This window comes from Haliaeetus albicilla, chromosome 28 (assembly GCF_947461875.1).
Source record: "Haliaeetus albicilla chromosome 28, bHalAlb1.1, whole genome shotgun sequence".
Taxonomy (NCBI): domain Eukaryota; kingdom Metazoa; phylum Chordata; class Aves; order Accipitriformes; family Accipitridae; genus Haliaeetus; species Haliaeetus albicilla.
This window is the reverse complement of record NC_091510.1, coordinates 9,221,580-9,246,686: the sequence shown is the minus strand read 5'-3', so window position 1 is coordinate 9,246,686 and position 25,107 is coordinate 9,221,580. Positions and strand designations below refer to the sequence as shown.

The window sequence follows — 25,107 nt, the reverse complement described above, 5'->3', positions numbered from 1 at the left end:
TAGAATTAGGTACTTTGAAACTTTAGGTTGTCTGATGTCAGGTGAACACAAAAACCACACTGGCACCTACCTCTGACACATAGAAGAATTTTCTGAAGAATGAGATATTCAAGTCCCTTCACGGACTTAGGTTTTAGTCCTAGAATTTTCCATAAAATGTGTTATCATTTTTAGTCACAGCCATTTGCAGCGATCATCTTGCTTGAGATAGGCTCGCCTGTGAGTTACACAAATGCTCTTGCACCTTTTGTGCACACAAGAAACTTCCCTATAACTACCTTTTTTCTTCCTCGAGAGAGTCTGCATAATTAGATTAGGTCAAGCTAAAAATGCATTGGTTTTCTCTCTCTCTCCAGCTCTGCAGCAATACTCTAGCTCCACTGACTGATCTAAAGTAGGAACTGGTGCCTCCTGGAAATGTACTTCCTTAGCAAATGTGTTCAGTTAAAATCTCTTCCAAGTACTGATGCAAGCCCTGCATGTGCTTGGATTTTCTGCACGTGTTTTGTTTTTACTGTCCTATTTCATGCAGATTTCCATGATATTTCACTGTTTGCAGTTGCAGCTTATTGTTTAATTTGGTTGTCATTGCTAATGTTATTATTATCATAGCACTAGCAAAAGAAAAAAAAGGGGGAATTTCTTAGAGGAAGCAGAAGTACTGTCTCTCTGAGAATTAATACGATCTTGTCAGCATAACAGGAAAACAGCTTAGATCCTAGTCCACAAAATCAAACAACTTTACCTCTACAAATCAGTGAGTAATTCTGAAGGAGGCACCTGGCTAAAACATTCTTCTCTACCCCACTTTCGATAAAGTAAGGTCACTTGTTCATGCATGCATTCAACTAACTCGATTTCCTTCCTTAGATAACTCCAGCTTATGCTTGACTGCTAACAACAGCAACTGTGTGGGTGTTTTGAAACGCACCAAAGTTTACATTTCTGAGGCTCATTAAGTCACATCTTTGGATGTGATTTATGTTGTTCAAAATTATGCACAATATGTTATGACATTTATTTGATGGTATCTGAGCATAAGAACTGGCAAAAAATTAATAAATCCCACTTGATTATTCCTAGAGTAACATTTACTATCCAGTTACCTCATTCTAATAAAAAATCCCAGCGGCTTTCGGGGGGTTAGCCTTTCTCTTCTCAGATGCTTTGAGGAAGTTGGCACAAATATTTTCTACAAGCTCCAGCAAATGAACCCAGTTTATAGAAATTGAAGTGTCTAATCTAATCTGTTGAGGGATCTGCACCACATGCATTACCCTGACATTTAAGGTCTCATAGTCAGTGACCGGTTAACCAAATCCGTCACTGTGACAGACATGTATTTCTACATGCTGTGCCACAACTTAATCTTTCAGGCCCAGTTTAGGTGAAGTATATTGTAGCACAGTGACTCAGAGTCTATAGTGTTTTTAATGAAGAGATTTTCAGACAGGTATTAAACCAGATTATTTTTGATTGCCATATTTGCAATAAAGCATGTGAATTTGCCTACTAGGCTATACACAATAGGTCAGCTGTTAGACTGCATAACGCTAGTTATCTTTACAATTACTGTTGTTATTATGTGTGGTTACAGCCCTCCACCTCTTCCCTTTTCCCTGATACCAGAGTCTGTGACAATGACTTTCTGGAAGTGAAGGTTATTTTGGAAATGGCTGCTTAGTGACACTTGTGAACTTCTAAATTACCTCTTTTGATACCTTGTGATTACTGTACGTCACGCTGTAAATCTGCTATGGGTCAGAATGTTATCTGACATCTCCAGGTAATATAGTAAAGTATAATGTTGTTCATAACTCTGGTGCATTTATTACTTTTAACTAACCGAGGAACAGAAGGAATTCCCCTATCACGCTTCGATTTCTACCCTCTCGTTTTCTTCCGCGGTGTCGTTTGCCTAACAAAGGACAATAATTTTCATGTTGAACTCGTCTCCAGCTTTCTGCACTGGCTCTTTCCACCTGCTGCCCACAGCTTGGCCGGGCATGCAGGGTCCCAGAGCTGACCGGTGGCGTGGTACAGGCACACGCTGCCGTCTCTTTCTTTCTGCAAACCAGGTTTTCTCCATCAGAGAAAGCTCCTGCCGTTGGGAGGACACATCCTTTGTTTATACAGAGAAACGTTTCTGCAAGATGCAGACTTGGTAGACCCTTGTGAGTGGAGCTAAATCCACTTGGAGAGGCTGGCGGAGCCCTAACGATATCTCCAGCCACCCGGGAGCCCTGGGCACGTCCAGCGGAGACGGCGCTCTCCGCACAGCCTACACGTTTCATCCCACCCTTGCTCGACATTTGGTTTTATTAGCCAGCATCGGGCTTTGTTAAACTTTTCCCCTGGAGGATTTGGTTTGTTTCTAAAGCTTTTCTGCCAGCCCTCATCTACCCCAGCCAGTAGTCCTGCCCCTCTGAAGAAAAAATCCATGCGCTTTTGATGGAGAACAAGAGACTTCTGCCACCGTGACTCAGCAGCAATTATACTGCTTTTTATGCAGAGATTATTAGGAGGTTCCAGGGAAGGAGCTGTGGAAACCCGGTGCGTAAGCCGAGCGATCCCGCTGCAGCAAGAAGGGCTAAGTCAGGATGGTTGGGATCTTGGCAGTAGGTCCAGAAACGCATTGAGAGTCGGCGTTCGAAAGTAAGGATCACGGTTCTTCTGACAAAGCGTACCAACTCTTTAAAATCCAGGTTGCTACGTCCTGTGCTTCAGACTGAAAAGTTTAACGCCAGATCGATGTGATCTGCTAATGGGTTCAATAAGGCCCCTCAAAGCTTTAATATTCCGAACAAAACGCACCCTCCCCCCGGGTCTGCAATTACTGCCACTGATGGTGATAACACAGCCCCTGAACCTAAGCAAAAGCAGCTGAGGTGTTTGTGAGACTTGGGGCAGACTTTACAGGAGTACTTTGGGCATAGCTTGAAAGAGGTCTTAATGCACTTAATATATTCTGAGGTTGCAAAGAACGGCATTAAATAATCACATAGGGGAGAGAGAAAACTTGTTAAAAGCTCCCCAGTTTATTAGACACAGTTTGATGTGCAGACTCCCGTTCTCCTGGGACAGCGTGATGTGCCACTTGATGGAAATCACGAGGAAACAGTTCTATAAAGGGCTGGCTAACAGAAAAAGGAGGCAACATTTTAAAAACCCTCTTAAAAAAGGAAACGATCCCTTTCCATAACTTCATGCCTCTATATCCCACCAATTATTGAAGGTGGTTTCAGTGCATTATTTCCCACCGCTGGGTTTCCTGCCCGGGCCATTGAGTTGTCCCACTCACACCCCGTGGCTCGGGCTAAGCCCACCTCACCTCTCGCAGGCAGCACCCCGTTGCGGGGCTGCCCCGAGGGAACCCCAGTTTGCAGGGCTCCTTGCTTTGGGGAGTGTGTGTTTCCAGCCTCTCCCCCCGCCATGTGCCAAGTTTCAGGGGTTTGCTTTGGTTTTGCTTAACTGGGAGCCGAGCGAAGAGCTCCCCGTGGATGTCTCTGCACTGACAGCGAGGGGAACACCCGGCTCAGGGAGAGTGGGAGCGTGGACCCCCCTGCTCTGGCATCCCACCCCCCGTGGTACGGGTCCGCTCCTTCCTACTGATGAGTTTCCATCTGACCGAGGCTGGGGTAAAAGGGAGAAAAGGGGCGGCAAGGGGAACAGGGAAAGACGGAAAAGCAAGACGGGAAGGGGGAGGAAAGGGGAACAGAGCAAAGGGGATGAGCAAACGGGAGGGAAAGAAACGGGAAAGAAAGAAAAAGGCACTCAAAAGGGAAAAAGCGACGGGGAGCAGAAGGCAAGGGAAAAAGACAGGCGGGAGGAGGACGGCGAGAGGAGAGAAGGGGGAGGAAAAAACAACCCCGGGGACGGGGGTCGCGCCAAAGCCGGCGGCAGCAGCGGGCGAGCCGAGCCCACGAACGCTCCGCGGGCCGGCGAGCGGGGACCGCGCAGCGGGGACCGGGGAGCGGGGACCGCGCAGCGGGTCGCGGGCCGCGGGGCGGGGCGGCGGGGCGGGGCGGGCGCGGAGGGGCGGGCGCGGGGCGGTGCCGCACGCAGGCGCGGTGGGAGCCCCGGGCGCCCCACGCGGGCGCTCCCAGAGCCTCGGCGGCGGCGCCCGGCTCGGCAGCCGGGGGAGGGGGGGGGGGAACGCGGGCCGGGAGAGCCCGGGGAGCCGCGGGAGGAGGGCGGCAGCCGCCTCCTCGCCCCGCTTTGCTCGCCCGCCCCGCTGCCATGGGGTAGGGGCAGGAGGAGGTTGGGGCGGGGGGGGACGGACGGACGGACGGACACAGAGACGCGCTCCCCGCCGTCAGGCTGCGGCCGCCGGCGGAGCGCGGAGCGGCGCCCCGCGGTGCCGGGGGGCAGCCGCGGCGGGGCTGGCGTGGGAGGCCGGCCGGGGGGGGTTGCCCCGCTACGCGCTCGGAGGCAGGCGGAGGAGGAGGAGGAGGAGAGATGATCGCGGAGTTGGTGAGCAGCGCCCTGGGGCTCGCCCTGTACCTCAACACCCTGGGCGCCGACTTCTGCTACGATGACAGGTAGGACGGGGAGGCGGCGGGGCCGGGCGGGGGTCGCACACCTGCGGGGAGACGGTCCCGGGTGGCTCCTCGGGCACCGGGTGGTCGCGGCGTCGCCCACCGTTACCGGGGCTTTTGACAGCTTACCGGCCGGGCTCGGTCCCCTTCCCACCCTTCCCGCTGAGAAGGGACCCGCCGCCTGAACTTGGCGGCTCCCGGGGGCTGATCCCACGGGCGCCGCGTCCCCCCGCTCCGCCGGGAAGTTGCCGTTCGCCGGACCGGAGCCCCCGCCGACGGGGAGGGAGGGCGGCAGCCGGGCCGGGCTGGGCTCCCTCCCTGCTCCTCTCCCGAACGGTAGCTGCCCTCCGAAAGGCGCTGCTAGCAGGCGGGGACAATTCCCACTCGTGTTTTTATTGTGTTTTGTTTTTTTTTTTTTTTTCCGGTGGCTCGAGCCGATCGCAATTAAAACGGATGCATAATTAAAACGCGTCGGGGAGAACAGCACGCCTGGCTAAACTTACTAACCGTCCTGGGGCGTTTTCACGCTCCGTTGGCATTTAAACCATCCAAAAAAAAGCGAGCGCGGGTTGACTTTTGACAGCTTTTCGGCAGCCCTCCCTCCTCCGGGGCGAGCGACCGGCTGCCGGCGGCTCCGCTCGCTCCGCCGAGACGGACGAGGCTTGTTCGCGATCGCCGAGGTGGGAGCGACCGGGCATCCCCCCCCCCGCCCCACTCGGGAGGGGATGGGGATGGAGGGGGGGGGGTGGGGGGCTCCGTCTGCGTGGGTCTCCGCTGGGTGGCTCGGGTTGGCCCCACCGACTTTCCGAGTGGGGTTTGTGCCCCGGGGGTGGTCGTGCAAGAGGCGGTGGGGTGGGGGTAAGGGATGCGCCGGAGGAGAAAAATGGGGCTGGATGAACCGAACTTCCCAGCGCGGTGGTGGGATGCGAAAAAATCAGGTTTAGGTCCTTGGGAAATAACCTGCCTGTCTCGGAGTCGAGGAGTTCCTAAACTTGGGATTTTCCTCCCTTACGCCGTATCACGGTGCACCTGCCGCGTTTAAGGATCTGTCGCCGCTTCCAGATTAAACCTCCCTGTTTTCAAGGGTTGCTGCTAGTAAGCCCGTTATACTTGAAGTAAATGCCAAGCGTTAGTCCTGGTCCAGGTCTCTGGCTGGGAACGGTGTCGGCTGCGGAGTGTGGCGATTCAGGTGTCGGGTCATTTACATGCACGCGAAGCCTTGTGAAGCAATTAAGTGTTTTTAGGTTTCTGCGAGCCTTCCGATTATCTACAATGATTTTTCTTAAATCTGTTTCAAAACTTCATTCGCAAGCGATAAAAGAAAAAAAAAACCAACCCGCTGTTACTCCGAAAGGCAAGGTCTGAGTCAGATCAATAGAAAGTGATGAATATTTTGACACGCTGACACTATTTTAAACCCGCTTGTTATAGTTAAGAACGGCAGGAGTTGTGGAATATTTACATAACCCTAAGTAGCATATGTTGCAATATTTAGGCGAAGCTGGGTTGTTTAAGGACATGCTTATAACCCTGTCCTGCAGGCCAGTTCAAATTGGCTAGGCACAGAAAGCAATTTGAAGTACTACCTGGTGTTATTGATGCGGAGGTCGAGGTTACTCTTGATCTTGCATGAGTGTGCTTTAATGCAGTTAGAAAACTGTGGTATTTGAGTGTCGTCACAGAAAGAGCGGAAAAGATAATGACACGCTGTCTTTGCCGGTACTAATCCCAGGCTATTTAAAAGGTGTTCTAAAATACTGCTTTGTTGATGTGTTTACCTCCTAACTAAATAAAGTACTTCTCATCGTTGTAGCTGAGATTTAGGCATTGGCTAGAGTGTTCTGAAAGCCAGTTAATGGCATTTCTCTACGCAGGTTCATCTAATTAGGGTGTTTTTCAACGACAGCGCTGGAAGGGGCAAGGCAGCGATGGTTGTTGCACGCTAGTAATTGTTGAACTAGAAAGGGTTATCTGTTCCAAGAGGCAGGCTCTCAGACCCAAAGTATTCTTCTAACTGTAATCACAGAATCTCTCTGCCCCGCAGGAGCCGGCTTGAAACGTAACACTAGGAAAGGAGGTCGATGCTGGAGCTGCAGGACGCAGCCCTCCATGTGGGAGATGGATCATGCTACTAACTTTAAGTGAATCAAGATTGTGCATTTAAGCTGGGAACCTGCAATGTTTTGTTTCAGGAGGGCAGCATATTGCCATGGCTTTCTCTGCTCCCTTTGCCATTATATTGAAATTACATCAGACTGTTCTTTTTTTAATATAGTGATCAAGCTTACTATGTAAAGGGTGTCTGTAATTGCTTTCTGTATTTTTTTTTATGTAGGTTGGGTAAGATTAAGTGGCATCGTAAAAACTTCTTATAGCAAAATCAATTTCCCAATGGTAGAACTTAATATTTTAGCAGCAGCACGGCACCAAACCAAAGACTGTATGGACAGTGATATAACAAACTTGCTTGTAGTCTGGGCTTTATGACTCTATATCAAAGGATTCAAGATTTTATTTCCCACCCTTCACCCAATTAAACTGAAATTGAATGAATTTAAAGCCTGAGGAAGTTGAGTAAGCAAACGTATACGTTCTTACTTTTCATCATTAGCCTGCCTAACTTATTGTTTCTTTCAGGCTAGACAGATATGTGGCACGCACATAATCAGTGCAAACGTGTGATCTTTTTTGATCAATTGACTTATTGATTACTTTGAATGAAAGTGACACCCTCTAAACCTGAGACCCAGTGTAAAGAAGAAACAGTGCTTTATTTATTTTTTTTTTCTTGTAGACCCAGAAAACACAAGCTTTTGCCACCTTGTTCCCTGCTACTGTAACTCTCATGGACAGCTGTGATATTTCCTAGTTACATGTGTGGATTATTAGGGGGAAATTCTCCTCCCCAACTCAAAACCTCCTTGTTCCTCTAGGAACAAATACATTTTTTTCCCCTCTTTTTGCTTATTTGTTTTATTTCAGGCTGGATGCAGCACGCAGCAAACCAAAAGAAGAGATGAATGTGGGAAGAGGGGGGAGATAGTTAGATGTTGGTCTAATGCCACAGTGAACTCACATTGGTTGTTAATAAAGGTTTATTTATTGCTGAGCAAAATCATCTTGGAACCGATAACAAGGAGTAGGGAGAAATGCCATTTCCATTCCTGCAGATGTATTGAAGATCTTGCTTGTTGTACTGGGTTAAATCGGGTTTCTTGCCAGATGAAGGGGAGCTAATCTCTGCACATGCAGTTGGTGTTTCGTGCTGATACCTACCAGCATCACAGGAGGGAAACCCATTGCTGCAATTAGGCTTTACACAGCTGCGTAATTTTTTCCCCCTGCCATTTAAGACCCCCAAAAGTAGGCAATTTGACCTGGGGGTGCCTTGCATTGAAGTTGTAGTCCTTCATGTGACCTGTGCTAAATAAGACAGGTCACTGTCAGTTTGTAGCTGGGGTGTGGAAGATTTAGTGCTCTGCGTATCTGAGGTCATGCGTTGCTACAGCCAACATGTCAAAAGCAACTCATCCATTGAGGTGTTCCTTTCTTCTCCCAAATGTCAGAAGAAAGGCATATTTTATGGAGACTGTTAGTAGGATTCTTTAACCTTTAGTGATGTATTTTCCGTGTGGCACATTGGCAAAATTGGTGCTCTGCAAAACATGGATGGATTTGTCCGTCTCCGTGTAGGACTCTTCCATGAGATTTGGTAGCACCGACCAACTTTCTCTAGCTTGTGCTGCATTTTATTTAGCAGGCCTGAGTGGGGCAGCCTTGCCGATGGTAGAAAATATCCAACAGCTTTTTTCCAAAGCTGCAAGGCAATATTGCAAACTGCAGTGAAGAAATCCTGATAAATGCCTTCATCCTGTAGCGTCAGACTTGCATCATGTAAAAATAGGCCGAGCCCATACACATTCGGCAGTACCTCTGTTGGGTCTGCCACATGAGATTTAATCTAGCAAGTGACCCAAATACGTGCACTAGAAGAACAAGTATAAGTACACTGGGGAAAATTGCTTGCCATCTGTCTCCTTGTTGTGTGTGTATATTTGATTATTAATTTACATCTGTGATTTTTATGGCCCCTTTTTGTCATCTACTCTCAATTTTTCAGCTCCAAGTGCCCCTCTCCAGTAGCTTTCAGTAGCTCCAGTTTGCAGGTGGCTGCAATCTTCTCAATTCCAGCAGCGAGGCTGGTGGTGGGGAAAAGTGGGGAGATGGGGACTTGTACGCTTTCTCTGTAGTGTTTTCCCTTTGTCCCTCCTGTTGCATCTTCTGTGGGCCAATTTCAAACCACCATAAAGATAATTTGTATATGAAACAGGGCCTTTAGCACGTTGATAAAGAACAATATAACCTGGAGAAGATGCCTGAGTAACTGAAGCTATGTAGTTTTCAGGTACTGTAGTTGAGTACCAACCAAGTGAATCAGTAACTGATTATCTAATGGGATGAACCTGGCACGATAATGATCTATTAATACGATACCAGTTCCATTTTTAAATGCTGAACATCATCTAAAAATATATTTGGCTTCTGATTTAAAAAGAGTTTCTGCATAAAAAGTTGTGTTGAATGAAACACTTTGATCAAAATGTGAAATCTTAGTTTCATCGAAATAGTGGTGGTGGTTTTGTTTTTTGGTTTTTTTTTTTTTCAGTGGAGATGCTGTAGTATAGAGATTTTTGGAAGCAAAAAAGAAATTATGTCCCTGCAGGCTTTATTTTAAGATTCTTGTTGCATATATAACACTAACATAAACCATGTCACTTCTGGTAGCTGGTTCAGAGAATAAATTCATGACTGTTAGCAGACGGAGAGTCTCCCTGAGTCACTGACGGGATGCGCCTCATCTGCAGGAAGTTCTTCCAGCACACAATGGAGTTACAAATTCAAATGATCCACTTTCTCCAGCATCTCCCATATGTATTCCAGCTGCACTTCTGAATCCTTTAAGTTTGCCAGAGTGAAAGTCGCTCGAAAGGCTCAGAAGTCTCTCATCTCAATTTGTTAACCATCTGATAGCTGCAAGAGTGCTGAATTAGAGCTCCTCTGCCTCCCTCGTCTGGAAGTTTGCCCTTCCCTCGTTGTTGGCTGCTAGGATTTTTTTTTTTTCTTTTTTCTGTGAAGTTGACTGAAGCAGACTTTGCTGTTTGTTTATGGAATTTCTTTCTTTAGCTGAAATATTTGATGCTGAAGCTGTAGATGCAAGCCTGCTGGCAACCTGTGGTGAAAGTTGCTCCAAATTTACAGTTGGAGAAACAGACTAAATCTGAAGACAAAGATGCTTATTCTTACTGTTACTTATGTAAAAGTGAGTCTGTTCTTTGGACCAGTGTTTTAGGTTAGATTTTTTTTGTTTTTATTTCTAAATATTTTACAGGCTTTACACAGCTTTTGCGTTAACTGTCTGTCTTTGAAAAAGAAACCTTTTAAAGCTGTCCATGTCCCTCAATGTTCCCCACCCCCCTAATTTTTGTCCAAAATGGTTGTTTGAAAAATGGAAGCATTTTATCTGGAGACCCGAACCTTATGCTCAAAGTTCTTTGTTCTCCGACACTTTGCAGCTCAGGTTTTTAAATTAATTTTGGAATGTCTCTTGATTGTGGAAGCCTATTGTTTGCCTTTGAGGCTTGACAACCTTTGAACTCCCCATGCTTTCCTGCTTGGGGTGACTAATCATATAAACTCTCCTTATCTTCCTTTAAAGTGGGAGCTTGTTCTGCGGGCAGGTTATTTAAGTCAGGGCGGCAGAAGGATTTCATTTTACTTCTTCTAGATCAGGTTCCTCGGTCATATTCCCACAGTGTCTGGATAGTCCTCTAGACTTGAGATATTTGTGTTATTGCTTGCACAGGCGGTCCCTCCCCAGTAAGAGGGAGAGGGTGTAAATCCTGTAATTTCTTTCCCAGTTTCACCCTCTGCAGAACTCCATACTAAACCATTTTTCCCCGAAGGTCAGCCCGTTGCTGAATGAAACTTGAAGAGCCAGAGGAAATTGGTTTTTGCAATTGCACCCTAAATATTACTTAACGTGTCGACTGCGCTGCTCAGTTTGCTACTTCAGGACAGTTGAAATGTCTTGTGGATCTGCGAATGGCTCGTAACGGGCATCTCCAAAGGCAGCAGCGTGGGCTTTGGCTCTCTCTTTTTGGAGGATGCTTCAGCCTGGCGCAGGGTTGCTGTTCTTATATGACAGTTCATTGTGAAACAAAGAAGCGTGCTGATCACTGGGGCGGCAGCGAAGGATCAAGTAATCTGTCAATCTCTTTCACTTCAAGGAAGAAGAAAACCAGTAAATCGGACCGTTTGGAGCTGATGAAACTTGGCCACCCAGCCTCCGTAGCCGGGGATGGCCGGTCGATGTGCTCCGATGCTCTGCCCAGCCTTTCCTGGCCTTGTTAAGCTTCGAGAGGGAGAAAAAGTAAAAGTGGCTTCCTTGAATACTAATCCTTGCGTTCCCTAGGACACTGTGAATTGCTCTGTTAGCCTTCGTTGTCCTATTGGCTTCATGAGGAGGTTTTTCAAGAACAGTGGGAGGTTTCAATTGGAGGTGAATAATGCTCATTTACTGTCTTCATATCCCTCCTTTCCTTCTTCTCTTCATCTTTTTAATTGCTGTTTGTTTTATTGGAAATATTGTGTTTTCAGCATAAGCTGTTTTGTCTTTTATATCTTAATTATTTTGATTTTTTTTTTTCCCCCCAGTGGTTTATTCAAATGGCCCATATTCGTGCTTCAAAAACTGTTAAAAATCAGAGTAACCTCTAAAGACACATGCAGGTGTATATACCATCACTCTAGTAAATAGAGGAGCGGATTTTTGTGGTGCGCCTAAAACTTGAGACCTTTTTTGGCATCTGTCTTCCAGCCAAGAGCTGGACGGGCTTCCCATTAGTCTGCCACAAAGGCTTCTTAATTTATTTGCAGGGGTCACTGTTGACTGCCTCGGAGCCCTTCCTTCTCTCCAGGAGTTAAGCACGTTGGCCTCAGCAGTGCTCCCGGTCCCAGCTGGCCCAGGAAGCCGGAGACTGACAGGTAATTGAACGAGGATTTTCCACATGATGGTACAAACCATTAGTGCTAGACGGCTGGACTGGTCTGTGGCATCCCCTATTATTCACCAGCCTTTCAGCAGACCCAAAAAAACCCGCCCTGACCTCTGACTCGTGGTTCAAGGGAGGACAGGTTTTTCTGAATTTAGCATCCCATTTGCAGGATTGGTTTTTCTGAACTTAGCATTACTCTAGGCTATTTTGCTAATGAGAGGATTGTATGATTTTAACTCCTACGTGTTTTAGTCAGCTAGTCCAGTATTAGTTCAGAGGAACAACACGGTAATTGGTAGCAGAACTGTTGCTGTAAAGTCTCTGCCAGTGCCTGGATGCTATTTTCATCCAGCTTGGTAATTTGTGTACTTAAATCCTAAAAAAAGGACTTGAACTCTTGAAACAGGGTCACAATTCAGTGACCAAAATTGTCATGGAAACAAACCCGCTCAGCAGCAGCCTAAACCGTTCCTAGATCTCTGTCCTGCCCTCCTTTCCCACCTCTGTGGCTTTTTACATATAACGGTTAATAACTGGTGCTGGGCCCAGGAACTGGGCTCCAGTGTACCCCTTCCCCTTCATCGCTGCGGAGCGACCTGCACCCTTCTGGTGGGAAACCAGCCTTTGAACCCTCTCAAACCCCGAATTGGAAGATAGATACGCCGCAAGTGTTTGTTTGGAGTCCTGACTTAGAGATAGCATTTCATTTCTGTAGGTAGCGCTTCCAATTGCTTGGGTGTCTGCTCTGGGTAAGTGCGACTTTAGTTTTTAATTGCTTTTCTGTGAATTTTCTCTCCCTCTGATGCAAGGGAATGTAGCTCGGAGTTGGATGGCTCTGTGAATCAGATACTTTTCTTTAGTCGGCAGTGCCTGGCTGATAAGTGCGTAGGATCGCGATGTCGTGGTGCATCAGGAGTGCCTTTACAGATCTAGCCTCCAACTCCTATGTGGGAATATTTCTTAGTTGATGCTGTTTAAAATAGCTCTTAGGTTTTGCTCAGTAACTATTGAAGCTGGTAATGGTTATTTGCTTTGGTATTAAAAACCCCAGCATGTACGAGTTCCAGTGTATGAGTAAAGCACTAAGAAATACTCTTCCACTGAAAATAGTCTCCTTAAGTTGGTGTTTGCAGTGGTTTTAAGGTGACAGAGTTACTTAGTGGGGAAAAAAAAAAATCCTTGAGGCCCTGGCTGTTGTCCATTATAAAGATCCTTAACAGTTACCACCGGTACCAGGAAAATAAATCTGTCTGTACATAGGGGTCAGCCAAGCCCCTTATTGTGGAGTACCACAGTTACAACCAAGCCCCAAAATCCACCCAACCAGCACCAAACTGTTTGGTTTTATCAAAGAGCCCCTTGATATAGCTTCATCCAGACTCCAACAGGAGATGAAGGACTTCACGAGGACACGAGCATCGGTGTAAGAAGGATCGGTGTGCTGACGTTGCCTATAGAGGGTAGGCGGAGGGGGTCTGCCCCGTCGTCATTTAAACTCTAAATATTCAGTGTGTGGCTGGTCTCTGTTTCGGGGTGTCTCGCGGTGATTCCTGTGCCTGCATTCCAGCCCGGGGTGTTTCCCCGAGGTGTGTTTTAGCACGCTCAGAGTTCAGGCTGCTGTCAGTGCTGTAAGTGAGGACTTGAGGTGTCCAACTGAAGTTCTTTATATATTCATGTCTATACATTTGACAGGTGTTTAGTAGTCGCTCTGAAAGACGCAGTTCGCTGGATTATGAATAGGTCAATGTCTTGGGAGCAGCATGGGGAGAATCAGAACTCCTAATCTAGAATAGTTTTATTTTCTTCAAATGACTGATTTGTTCCAGGTCTCTAACATGAAGTGGGAGCTCATTCTGAAAATCAGCCACTTCTGGGACTTTGACTTTAGTGTTTTCGAGTCTTTTGTGTGCGTGTGGTTTGATTTCATCACTTTCAGCGTGTGTTTTTGATGATGGGCCTTTGAGAAGGCACAGGAGGATCTCGCTGCCCAGTGTGCAAAGCAGCACGTTAAGTGATACATTGAAAAAAATCTGCTTTTTAAAGCACGCGATGCCTGTGCCTTCACAGGCTGTTTAGTACCGTGTCATTTCTCTTCTGCAGGCTGATCCTGTTGGTGCTTTTAGCCTTTATGTGATATTGTAGCACTACAGTAACACAGGCGTGTTCTTGATTTCGTTTTACAGCCTGACAACGTTCCTGGGTTGGGATCAGTTATATTTGGCTGGCTCCTTTGTTTGAGTGGACTTGCACTGGGCTACTTTGAGAAGGGGATTAGGTCCGGTTGGAAATTCAGATGAGGTGCCCGCAGTCACCTCTGGCCATTCGAGCAGCTTTCCTAACCCCAAAACCACCGAGGGTTTTTCTTACGGGGGTGGAAGGAGCCCACGCTGCCTCGGGTGTGACTCTGTGGGTGGAAGAATCCACTTGTAGCTGTTGTTCTGTAGGTTACGAGCCTTCTGCTATATACTCTTTTTTCATGCTTCATACACCTTTTAAGAATAGATTTTTTTTTTCTTTTCAAATAAAAATATATTTGAAGGAACACTGCCTTGTCATATCCTCTCATTTACCACAGTTATGTGAAGATGAAGGTGCTGTCATGCCTTCTGTTGTACTTGATACTGTATTTATTGGATTCGACTGCTTAGTGTGGCAACAGTGTTGATTGTTTTACTTATTTTAATAAGAAGATAAAGAAATTAGGCTCAGAAATGAGGCATAGGCTCAGAAGCGAGGCAGGGTCTTCAGCCTTATTTTGTGTGTTACGCATCAGCCCTCTAGATACCACTAAAATAAGAAAAATATTTACGTCTTGGATTAAGCCTCTCTGTATTGGCCTGGCTGTCCTTGTTGGTGCTAGAATTTCATCAGTGAATCATCTTGGGCAACTCTCTGAAATAACTTGTGAAGTTTCATCTGGAAGTTTGGTTTGTGAGTCTCTAGCAAGGTCGCTCTTGTTCTCTCATCCTTTCTTTGGCCTTCCCTGCCTCCTCCAACTCCCAGGCCAAAAAGAAACCTTGTACATTTCCTGGGAAGATACTTCTAGGTGTGATATATATACATCTATCTGTATTTCCTTGCTGCAAAATCTTGAATTATAATGAGAATCTCCTTGTAATAAATTCCATGAAGCTTCAGTGTATTTGCTTTGCTTTCTTCAAACAATTTCAGTTGTACTTGAGGAAACTTGTAAAGGCTTTTTCTGTGGATTTTTGGGGGTTTTGGGGGTTTTTTCTAAGGAGGAAAAGGGGATTGGTCTTGTGAAATTAACGTTAGTTGCAGAAGAAAGGTTTCCTTTTTCTAATTAATTATTTGTAATTAAACTTATGATCTTTTGCATTTTTATAATTAAAGCAGAAGAAAACTTAGGCCTTTTAAAAGCACTTTGATCTGAATTAAGGTTCCAGTGCCAAAAAAATAATTTAAATGCTGCATGGCTGTATAAATAAAGCTTGCTGAAAGAAAAAGTACTAAGAGAATGATGAAAAAATTTGATCAAATAAAATAGCATTTTTGTGTGTAGCAGCTTTCATTTTGTAGCACAAACAGTTCTTTATAGCTTCTTTGTAACACCAGTATACTTGAATAACTTTTCTATTTGTGTGAAAAGACATAGCTGTATGTTCTATTCCATTTCACAGTACATTACTCATCTCTTGTATGTAAATCACTTGGCTTGTTAAAAATGTTAGTATTTCTCTTTAATAAACATCATGCTTCTGGAGAGTTCTCAAGATGCACTTTTTTTTTTTTAAGAAGATGAAAGACTGAAGCATGGGGAAAGGCCACAAAGAAAATGGTTCCTCATGCTGCTGGCCTTAAGCTAAAAAAACAAAACCTGAGCTGGATCAGGGGCCGGGGCAGCGTGTCCGATGTGCCCCGAGCTGCCGTGCGGTCGTTCCGTCTGCTGCTTCGCCTTCCTCCCTCCCCGTTCCGCTCAACGCCGTCGCCAGCTCTTGGCGGCCAAAACCGCGTCTTGGGCAGGTCTGCTGCGCTGGCTGGTTCGGCGCGGGTCGAGCCTCGGTAAGGTGTCCGGCTGTGGGCATTTGGCTGGTTTAAAGTGGTGGCTTGGGCTTGAAGAAGGGAGGTTTAATGGGAGCTGCTTTCTATACTTTCCCCTTTCCGTAGGATGGCTGGGCGTCCAGATGCTGTTTAGCCGGAGCAGGTTGGCCGTGGTTTCTCGAGTGTGATCCGCTGTAGCAGCGTACTTGTTTTTTTAACAAAAAAAGTCTCACCGATTCCGTTTTGATTAACATTGAATGAGTAGGTTTGTACGCATTCAAAGCAGAACCCTGCGTTACCCTGTTTATGGTGGACTTGGGTACTTGGAGCTTCGTGCCTGGCTGATACAGGGTTAAAAGCAAAAGGAAGGATTGGGTGTCCAGGGAGCAGGAAGCTAGTTGGTCCTCTGGAATTTAGAGCCTGCTTCTAGCACTTGACAAAGAAAATAATGTAAGGATATTAACAAAAAAGTTGATGTTTATAAGCGAACAAAACTGATCTGCTGAGATACAGTAAACCTGTGAGAGATTTTGCAGGAAATTCTTCTCCTCTAGGGGACAGTCAGCTCTTTCATTTTTTTCTAAATGTTCCAATTTCAATATATGTATGCAATCCTTTCTGAAAACAATTAAGGCCACCTTGTTTAGGGGCTGGGAGAGTGTCTGGTGAGGTGAGGAAAGGACCCCTCAAAGAAAAAAGGTCTTAAGGAATATTGGCTTTCGCGTGGTTGTGCGCCAGATACCTAATCTGCTGGCTTGAAATACTAATAAGTATTAATATTCGGTATTTTACTGTTTTGAAAAATTATACCAATACCAAGTGTATAGGAATACCTGTAGCATTTTGTTCATCTGACACCAAGATATGTGCTCAACCTGCTGTAATTCTGAGCTGCTGATTTGACAAGTGTGGAAATGGGCTAGTTTTGCAGGAAAAGAAAAGGCTTGCTGCTCTTTACATAGCTTTGGATCGCAGTGCTCCTGGGGGATAGTGTTGGAGAAGGAGTCTTGTCTAAGCAGGAAAATTGGATAGTACAGGTCTGCAGGTACCATGGTGATGAGTATGATATACATATCTTGAAAGGCGCTGATGCAGTAGCTTGAAGCAAGGTACCACCCTGTTATGCACAGTTTCCAGAAATCACATGCTGTGTGTGATATTTAAATCTACCAACTTGGCTCCGTGCTCGGCTTGTTCTGAACATCTTGCAGACTGAAATTTGTAGATTTTGTTGAGGTTCCTTTTATTGTAGCTTATTATAGGCAAGGAGTTTCAGTTTATGTTCACACTATGGTAATTGTTAATGAAGTGAAAAAGCGTATGAGCTTATTTTACGGCAAAAAGGCTTAAAACTCAGTTTCTTACTGCTGAATCCTAACGTTACGATACTGTTTTCTGAATAAGTAAAATGACTAACGCATGAAAATAAAGAACTAAGACACAGGTCAATGTAAGTACGGAAAAGGTTACAGGATTCCAGAATAAAGAGTATTTCATTAACGCCTATGCCTCATTCTTTCTGTAAATGTATAAGGAAAAATCTAAATGATGTGGATAAGAATTTTCAGTAATGGGGGGGGGGGGATTAAAATCAGTTTTGAAATTTTATTTCCTTCTGGTCTGGTATAATTTAAACAATTCTGCTTAAAGGTATAAATTGCACTGGATCTTAGTGTGGGCAAGGGTGTAGGGACATCTGTTCATTGCGTAGCACAGTGGGAGTGATGGCTGAATGTTTTTGCTTGAACAAGGGCACTGAGAGCACTTTGTTTTGCATACCACTTCCAAGATAAGAAATCGTGGGGAAACATCTGTGTGTAGAGTGTGAAAATGCACAATATTATATGTTGCTATGCATGGCTGAAAAGATACTAGTGAATGGAGACTATTTGTTTTCTATCCTCACTTTTTGTGGACTGAAATCCTATATAAAATGTGTGAGGTAGGAGAGCACAGTCCTGTTAAGGAAGAGCAGATACTGGGATAATTCTTAGCGTGAACCTGAAATCGTACCAGTTAGTCCTTCGCCAAGAGTGAGCACGCTTGTAGAATAAGCTGCTGAAGGAAGACTGCTTATCATAGAATCATTTAGGTTGGAAATGACCTTTAAGATCATCAAGTCCAACTGTCAATGATGCCCACTAAACCATGTCCTGAAGTGCCTTGTCTATGTGCTTTTTAAATACCTCCAGGGATGGTGACTCAACCATTTCCCTGGGCAGCCTGTTCCAATGTCTGACAACCCTTTTGGTGAAGAATTTTTTCCTAATATCCAGCTTAAACCTCCCCTGGCACAACTTGAGGCCATTTCCCCTTGTTCTATAGCTTGTTACTTGGGAGAAGAGACCGACCCTCACCTGGCTCCAACCTCCTTTCAGGTAGTTGTAGAGAGCGATAAGGTCTCCCCTCAGCCTCCTTTTCTCTGGGCTAAACAACCCCAGGTCCCTCAGCTGCTCCTCATACGACTTTTGCTCCAGGTCCCTCACCAATCATGCTGTATTTTGTATTGTAAAATGCAAAAGAACCCTGTTCATAACAGGATGGTTGCATTTAATATGCATATTTAATTGCACATATAACAACAGACATAATTTTTCATCTTACTTATACTTGCAATGCTGTTTTATGTGTGCACTAGCAATGCAGGTCATGGAGGGAGTGAAGGGATGGGCCCTCCAATCAGTGAATCTTCCAACAGAGTGATTAAATTAGTATTAAGTTATGCCCTTGGGAATTTCTAGGCTCATAAATACAGTAAGCAGTATGGTAATTGGAAAAAGCAAGTTATTTTTTGTGTTCAGAGAGTCTTTAATTCTTTAGTCATTGTTCTGAATTTCAGCAGGAGCTCTTGTACAGCAGGAACTTCTACGGTTTTACTTTCTGCAGCAAAGGGTCTCTGTTGACTTTGCAGTTCTTGGGTTTCCTTTTTTTTTTTTTTTCTGAAGGTTAGAAGTTAGGTACTTGGGTCACCTTACACTATCCATGCTAAATAAAACTACATGAGGAAGCAAGTGCAGAGATTATATTTCAGCTATTGCTTCAGGAACTGACTAAACCTTGATTTAATTGAATTCAATTTAGATTGGTTGAATATTGCTGCTGTTGTAATTAAAGAAAGAAGACTGCAGCTTACTAATCTGTTTTTCTGTATGTGTCTTTAACCTGCCTGAAATTTATTCTTTTTTGAAGTAAAATGAACAAGTGAACTCTCCAGCTAAGCAAAGTCAGTGTTTATGCCTAGATGATTATGCATTAACTATTTCATGCTTATTGGAATGGAAAAAATCAGCAGATTGGAGAGGATGAATAGCCTGCTTAGTAATATCCAGAAAGGGGGGAAAAATATAACCTAATAATCTGCTTTAGTGATCATCTGTTTATTATGTCTTAACTTGGTTAAGGTCAAGATAAAAGCAAATCATTTTGTAGGTCCTCCATGCCAGTGAGAGATAAAATGGCAGCGTATGCCTTGGCTTTGCCACGAAGACTTCAGTTTTACAAATGCTTGGACATGTGTTCAGCTTTTCAGATGTAAATAGTCCCATTAGATGAAATCTGGGTCCAACTGGAGTCAATGGTAAAACCTGTGGCAATTTAAATAAGGCTAGGATTTCATGAATGAGTTCAGTGAGACTAGTTGTATACATAAAGTTAAACACATGGCTAAGTGTTTGCAGGATAGAGGGCCTGCAAGGATACGAGAATAAGACCCTTGCGATGCAGTTTGAAGTCTGACCTGTTTTGCTGCTGCGTGATGGAGAGCCACAGTGAGGACGTCGGTGAACCTTTTGGGCATAAACAAACACAGAGTATATAAAACATCATAAATAACTACAATTCATAAAACGCTTGGTTGGTCCTAAATAATGAAGCAGTGAAAATGTTTATGGGCTGTGCTTGTTCTTGCAATATATTTTTATTTTATATTTTTTGGCACAAATGCATGTAAGGAGTTAGTATCATTATTATGTTTCGTTATTCAGAAGAACTTAGTAGCAGGAGATGCTTTCTCTTGGAAGGGGGAGGTAAAACAGAAGTTACAGACCAGCCTTCCTCCCCCCCCCCCCAAACTACTACTCAATCACAGGAGTCACGCAATATTTGATAATTATGTCAACTGTTGTAATCATCATGTATATTAACTACTTAATTTCATATCACGCTTGGTAAAGAAATGCTGTGGGTATTACCATAACTGTGACGGTTCTCACCATCTGAGGCTCTCCCCTCCAGATGTTTCACCAGTTTGCAAATTTGATTTGGAGCTGCGGAACAACTGTCATAGACACTAACAGATCTCTGTCTCTCTCTTTGTGCAGAACATCTTTGCAGAGCCTAGTTTCACGTTTCTTGGCGAGAAATATTATTTGAACAACTGCCCCCTTAATCCTGTGAGATTGAGATAAGTGCAATTTTCCAGGTTTTTGAGGGAGTCCTAATTTACATTTCGTAACACACACACAACCGAGCAATTAGCATGAACTCTTATGGCAGCCAGACAGTCCTTTGTGCCTATGGAAACAGTTACACAATAGTGCATGTGCAAATAATGTTATCAGGTGCCCTTTGTGCGGGCTCACCCGTTTTACCTGGAGCATACTAAAAAGCTGCAGCCTAATTCTCATTTAAACTCAACCTGCTCTATTGTACGATGAATTTGGGTAAAGAGAAACATTGAGATTTTAAGAAAATAATAGCTACTATTCATTCTTTTAAATGACTTCATTTTGGCATGCTGTCGAGGCTATTTTTTCCTCTGTGCAAGGCTTTAAATGCTGGTGAGGGGAGGAACATGACACCCTCCCCCCCACCCTGAGATGAGATTCCGCCTGCAAACCTTCCTTTTGTCTTTGTCCTCTCCTCACAGGTGCGTGCAGAGACGTGTCTCTTCTCCAAGTTGGAGACTAATATTGCCTGTGTGTTTGCAGAATGGAGGAGAACACACCAGCTGATTGTGCAGTTCAGTTGTTGTTGGGGAATGGACAGGGAAGCCTGTGGGCAAGTGGGGAAAAAAAGTAAAGCAGCAAGGCAGTAGGAGGTTCAGCGCTGGTACAAAGGTCTTTCACTGTTGTGTGCACAGATGTTGGGGCAAATACTTCCTCACGCCTCAGTATTTGTCCTTTTCAAGGTTTAAGGGGTTTTTGTTTCGGCCTGATGAGATGCTGATGCAGGTCCGTTCACTTCAGTTACGTTATCCCACTGGGTAGGGAGCGGGACCTTAGGGTGCTTTCAGGAGCACTTGAGATTTTTCTGCCCAAGGAGCTTGGACTGAGAGGTATGAGAAGGGCAGCGCATGGAAAAGAGACACCGTACGCGCAGTGGTCCTGTGCGTTGTGTTTGCGGGTAGGAGAGCCATCCGCACGTTGTGGTGATGGCGAGGGGAGGTCTGGGGAAAGGAGAAGGGTGGCATGAGATGTAGCTCTTGGTGGCTCTTAGGTGCGTGGGACGCAGAAGGTCCAAACCCAGTACACAAACTGGGAGAAAAATTGCTCTCGGCATGTGAACGCTGCTGCTGCATTTGCCAAGAGAGATGTTAGCCCTCGGCTTTGGCAGTCTCGACTGTTTCTGCTGTAGCGAGCCAGGCTGGGTCAAACTGGTCAAACCGAAAGAAACCCGAGGTCGATCACACTGTCGGCATGGCCAGCAGGTCTGGAAGGGGTAACGGCTGGTCCTGTGAGCGGGGATAAGCGATGGGTGCTGCTGATGTGGTCGGAGGGTGCCGGGGAAGCCCGTCCAGAGAGGTCTCTGGGTTTCACTCCTGCCTTCCACGGGTTTTCAGTTTGCTCTTCAGACCTGTTCTCTCTCCGTCTCCCTGGGTGGTTTTCTCCTCTCGTGTTTCCTACAATGGAAAGCTAATAAGACATATACAGAAAACAGATGCTGGAACCAAAGTAGGAAAATGAGCAATGGCTTAGTTAATAGAGTTAGGCCCATGCAAGGAGAAAGACACAATGCGGACTGAAAAAGAGAGAAATTGTTTGGGAAAGGAAAATGGATAAAACAACGTGGCTGAAGACAGAGGCTTAGCTGTTGCTGTGCACAAACTGGGTTGCTGTAGAAGCTCCAGTTCTGTGGCTGCCTTGTTTGGCTATTCCTCCCACTAAGTCCCAGTTTGGGACAGATGGCGACGATGCGAAGCGCTGCTGCTTTGGGCTGGTCCTTGCCAAGGCTGCTGTGTGGCTAATGAAGCGCTAGATTTTAACCTAGTCTTGGCAATAGCGGTTTGGAGGGAAGGCCAAGCTGAACTATCAGCAGAGACAATACTATTTTTAGGTCTATGTATATGAAGAAATAGTTGATGATACAAAGCTATAGAAACTCTTGGAAAGTGGCACTGTGCCTTGTGCTTGGAATATTTTACTCTGAAGAAGTTTTCAAATCCCTCTCAACATGAGACTTGTCTGTGAGTTTCAAACATAGCATTGCACAGCATGTGGCATTCATTTATTACCCCATTATTAGATTAAATGTTATGAATTAAACAAGTATTCTTTTCCCTGTGTTGCTTAGATTATTGGTATTGCAGGCAAACATACATCTTTAATTCCAGGTAAATAGGCTTTTCTCTTTCTTTTTGGACTTCATCTTCTTTCCTACCGTGTCTTACTTTAAAGGACAAAGGAAAACTTTAATTTTACATTAAAGAAGAAATGATTTGTAAAGACACATTATACTCCCAGGCCTCCAAGACTTGTGGTCTGAAACTGGAAATGTAGCCACAATTAATGTATTCCGAGACCAGCTCAATGTGGAGTTTTACTTCAATGTTTGGTGGATGCTCTCAGGAATGTTGAACAAAGCTTTAAAAGATTTCCTGCATTTCCCTACATATTGCCTGACTTTTGATGCTGGCAAGAGCTTGGTAGAAATGCATTATGTATTTAGACTGCTATCAGTTTATAATGAAAAATAGAATAGCGGTAGCTCTACCTATCTCCACTTGCTGGTTCATGTATCTCCCTGTCTCATCCTAAACCAGGAAGAAAATACTCTGAGATTTTCATGTTAGCACTTTTTACATCTTTTTTAATATACTGTTTTGTTAGACGGGGGAATGTTTTAGAAGTGCTAATGGCTATGGCCTGTGTTCACCTTTAGCTGATAAGGCATTTCTTGCAATACATCCGTATTCTGTGCATGGTGAGACTGGGCTTTGTGCATAGTGGCAGAACTGGTCTGCAAATGGTGTGGGAGCAGCCTGCCAGTGACAGGAGAGCCAGTTACAACTGCAGAGAAATTGCCTTGCACCTTGGCAGTACTGCTCTCACCACAGCTGTTTGTCAAGGTGATACTACGAAGCCTATTCAAGTGGTAGGTATATAATGGCAATATTCAGAAGGCAACAATAAGACCTATTATATGTGAAAGCAACAATATGTATTGTGAGCATTCAGGAATGCTAATACTTTTCCTAGTATGAATTCATGGCTTGCATTGGGTAACTATCTTAAGTCCACGTGGCAATAATACTCTATTTTCAAGGGGATTTAACTGGAATTTTGGAGACCCTACAAATATGAGGGACAACTGCGATCTCTGTCCAACTTAACAGAGGACTAGAAGCAGGAAATCATCCAGAGTAAGGACTGACGTGGGCAGCGCATACTCTTTGGGTTCCTCTGAGGTCCGAATACACTCGCAGAGTCTGAGCTGAAACATCATTGTATTTTTGCCTCAGTGCTAATCTGAGTTACTTGGATTTAAATATTTCTGGTATATGTTAGAGTTGTGGATCTGTCTTCAGGGCGGAGGTAGCCAGAAAGCTGAGATGGGGACCAGTACCAGACTTAGTCAGTAAATGGCTTATCTGCAATATGGGTGGTTCAAAAGTGTAAGCTATATCCTTTCTAATTTATTATCATGAGTTTTGAAGCAGTAGATCTTTCTAGAGTTGGGCCCTCGCTATCTGAAAGACTATACAAATAGAAACTGTCCCAGTCCTAAAGTGCTTGTCGTTCAGGCCCTTATTCTGGAGCAAAACACCCCACCCAAAACCAACATACTTCATATCTACCCCTGCCCATTTTTTATTTTGCTTAGTAGGATTGCTTATATAAACCTAAACATTGGTATGGCTGTCTTATTTTTTTAAGAACATAAAAATCTTAGAGATTTTGCTCATGTTTTATTTCTGATTACTTCATGCTGTGGGTATTGATGAGGTAATGGAAATCTGTATCTGGAATGTTGGTGTGGGGAAAACAAATTACGTGCAGTGTTTTTCATCAACCATAATTAAAGGAGTGCCTATTACAATCAAAATTAATTGCATTTAATAAAGGATTGCTTTCTCTTTTGTTTGTAATGCATCCAAATTGCACTTTCATAACTTTCCCTTCATGTTTCAGAAAGCTGTGGAAAAATTGTGTTTTGCTTGTTCAGTGTACCTATCCCTAGGAGAAAAAGAGATTCAGTACTTTCTGAAGGTAGTTGTATTTCTTAAATCAGTGACCCAAAATGCAATGGTTAATGTTAATAAACATTTACTTTGGTTTTAAGCTTGGAATGATCAGCAATGCCACAGCTAATCTGTGGATTTGCCTGAGGTGGTGTTGTGAGCCTTCAGAGTGATGTATTTGAAGCTGCGCTCATCCATTGATTTACTGAATAAAATGTGCACCTTTAACAAAGACCTATAGCCTTAGCTAGGTAAATAACTTTATGCATGTTTTTGTAGTGGTATTTTGCCAAGTCTTTTCCCTTCTAATTGCTTTAACGTTACTTTTTTCTATGTGTTGTTTTTTTTTCTCTTTTTTAATCTTCCAGTCCTAATCATCTAGTATTAGGAAAACTGTCATTTTCCATATCAAAGAAAACCGAAACCCTATCAGAAAAAAATGTTGGGAACAAGAGCAGTTTCATAACATCATAGACCATGAATTGTGAAAGCGATGCAAGCTCAAGTAATCTTCTTGCATGTCAATATTAAATTTGTTCTGTCTCCTGTTTGTTTGTTGGTTGGGTTTTTTTGGGTTGTTTGCTTTGTCCGTATCTGCTTGCCCTTTCCTACCTCACCCTTAGATCGCACCTTCTGTGGGCTGAGGACAAACCTGCTTGGAACTTGTATGGTGTCTTGCAGGAAGGTGTCTTCGCTGATGGGCTGGATTCCTTAAGTGTTGTTACTCTGTTCTCTGAACCTGATCTTTGTTTTGTCGATTCTTACAATTGGTGTAACCTGCTGCCTCTTGCTTATGTAAGTATTTGGTAAGGACAAGTGTCAGGATTTTACGTTGGTGAATACCGGTAACGGTGTCTCTTCTTGAAGTTCTTGAACACAAAGAGAGCATAAAATAGAAAAATAATAGGAAACAATGGTGCCTATGTAAAATACGTGCTCCTCGTGAATTTTGCTCGTGAGCTGCAGGACACCCTCCAGGACACCTTTGCCCGCGGGGCAGATCTGTGCGTCCTCCCCTTCTCAGGGGTCAGGGCCACCTTTAGATCTGGAGCATCGTCAGCGGCCGTCCTGAGGACACGCTGGTTTCCCAAGAGCGGGCACAACGGCCTCGCTG

At 44.6% G+C, this 25,107-nt stretch overlaps 1 protein-coding gene across 1 annotated transcript in view; it reads left to right on the top strand.

Moving 5' to 3' along the window:
- The first annotated feature begins 4,258 nt into the window (after positions 1-4,258).
- Positions 4,259-25,107, top strand: part of TMTC2 (transmembrane O-mannosyltransferase targeting cadherins 2) — a 257,820-nt gene continuing 236,971 nt past the window's right edge. The window contains exon 1 of the mRNA XM_069773740.1: positions 4,259-4,541. Coding sequence (XP_069629841.1) covers positions 4,459-4,541 — 83 coding nt within the window. The 5' untranslated portion in view covers positions 4,259-4,458. The remainder of the gene's footprint in view (positions 4,542-25,107) is intronic.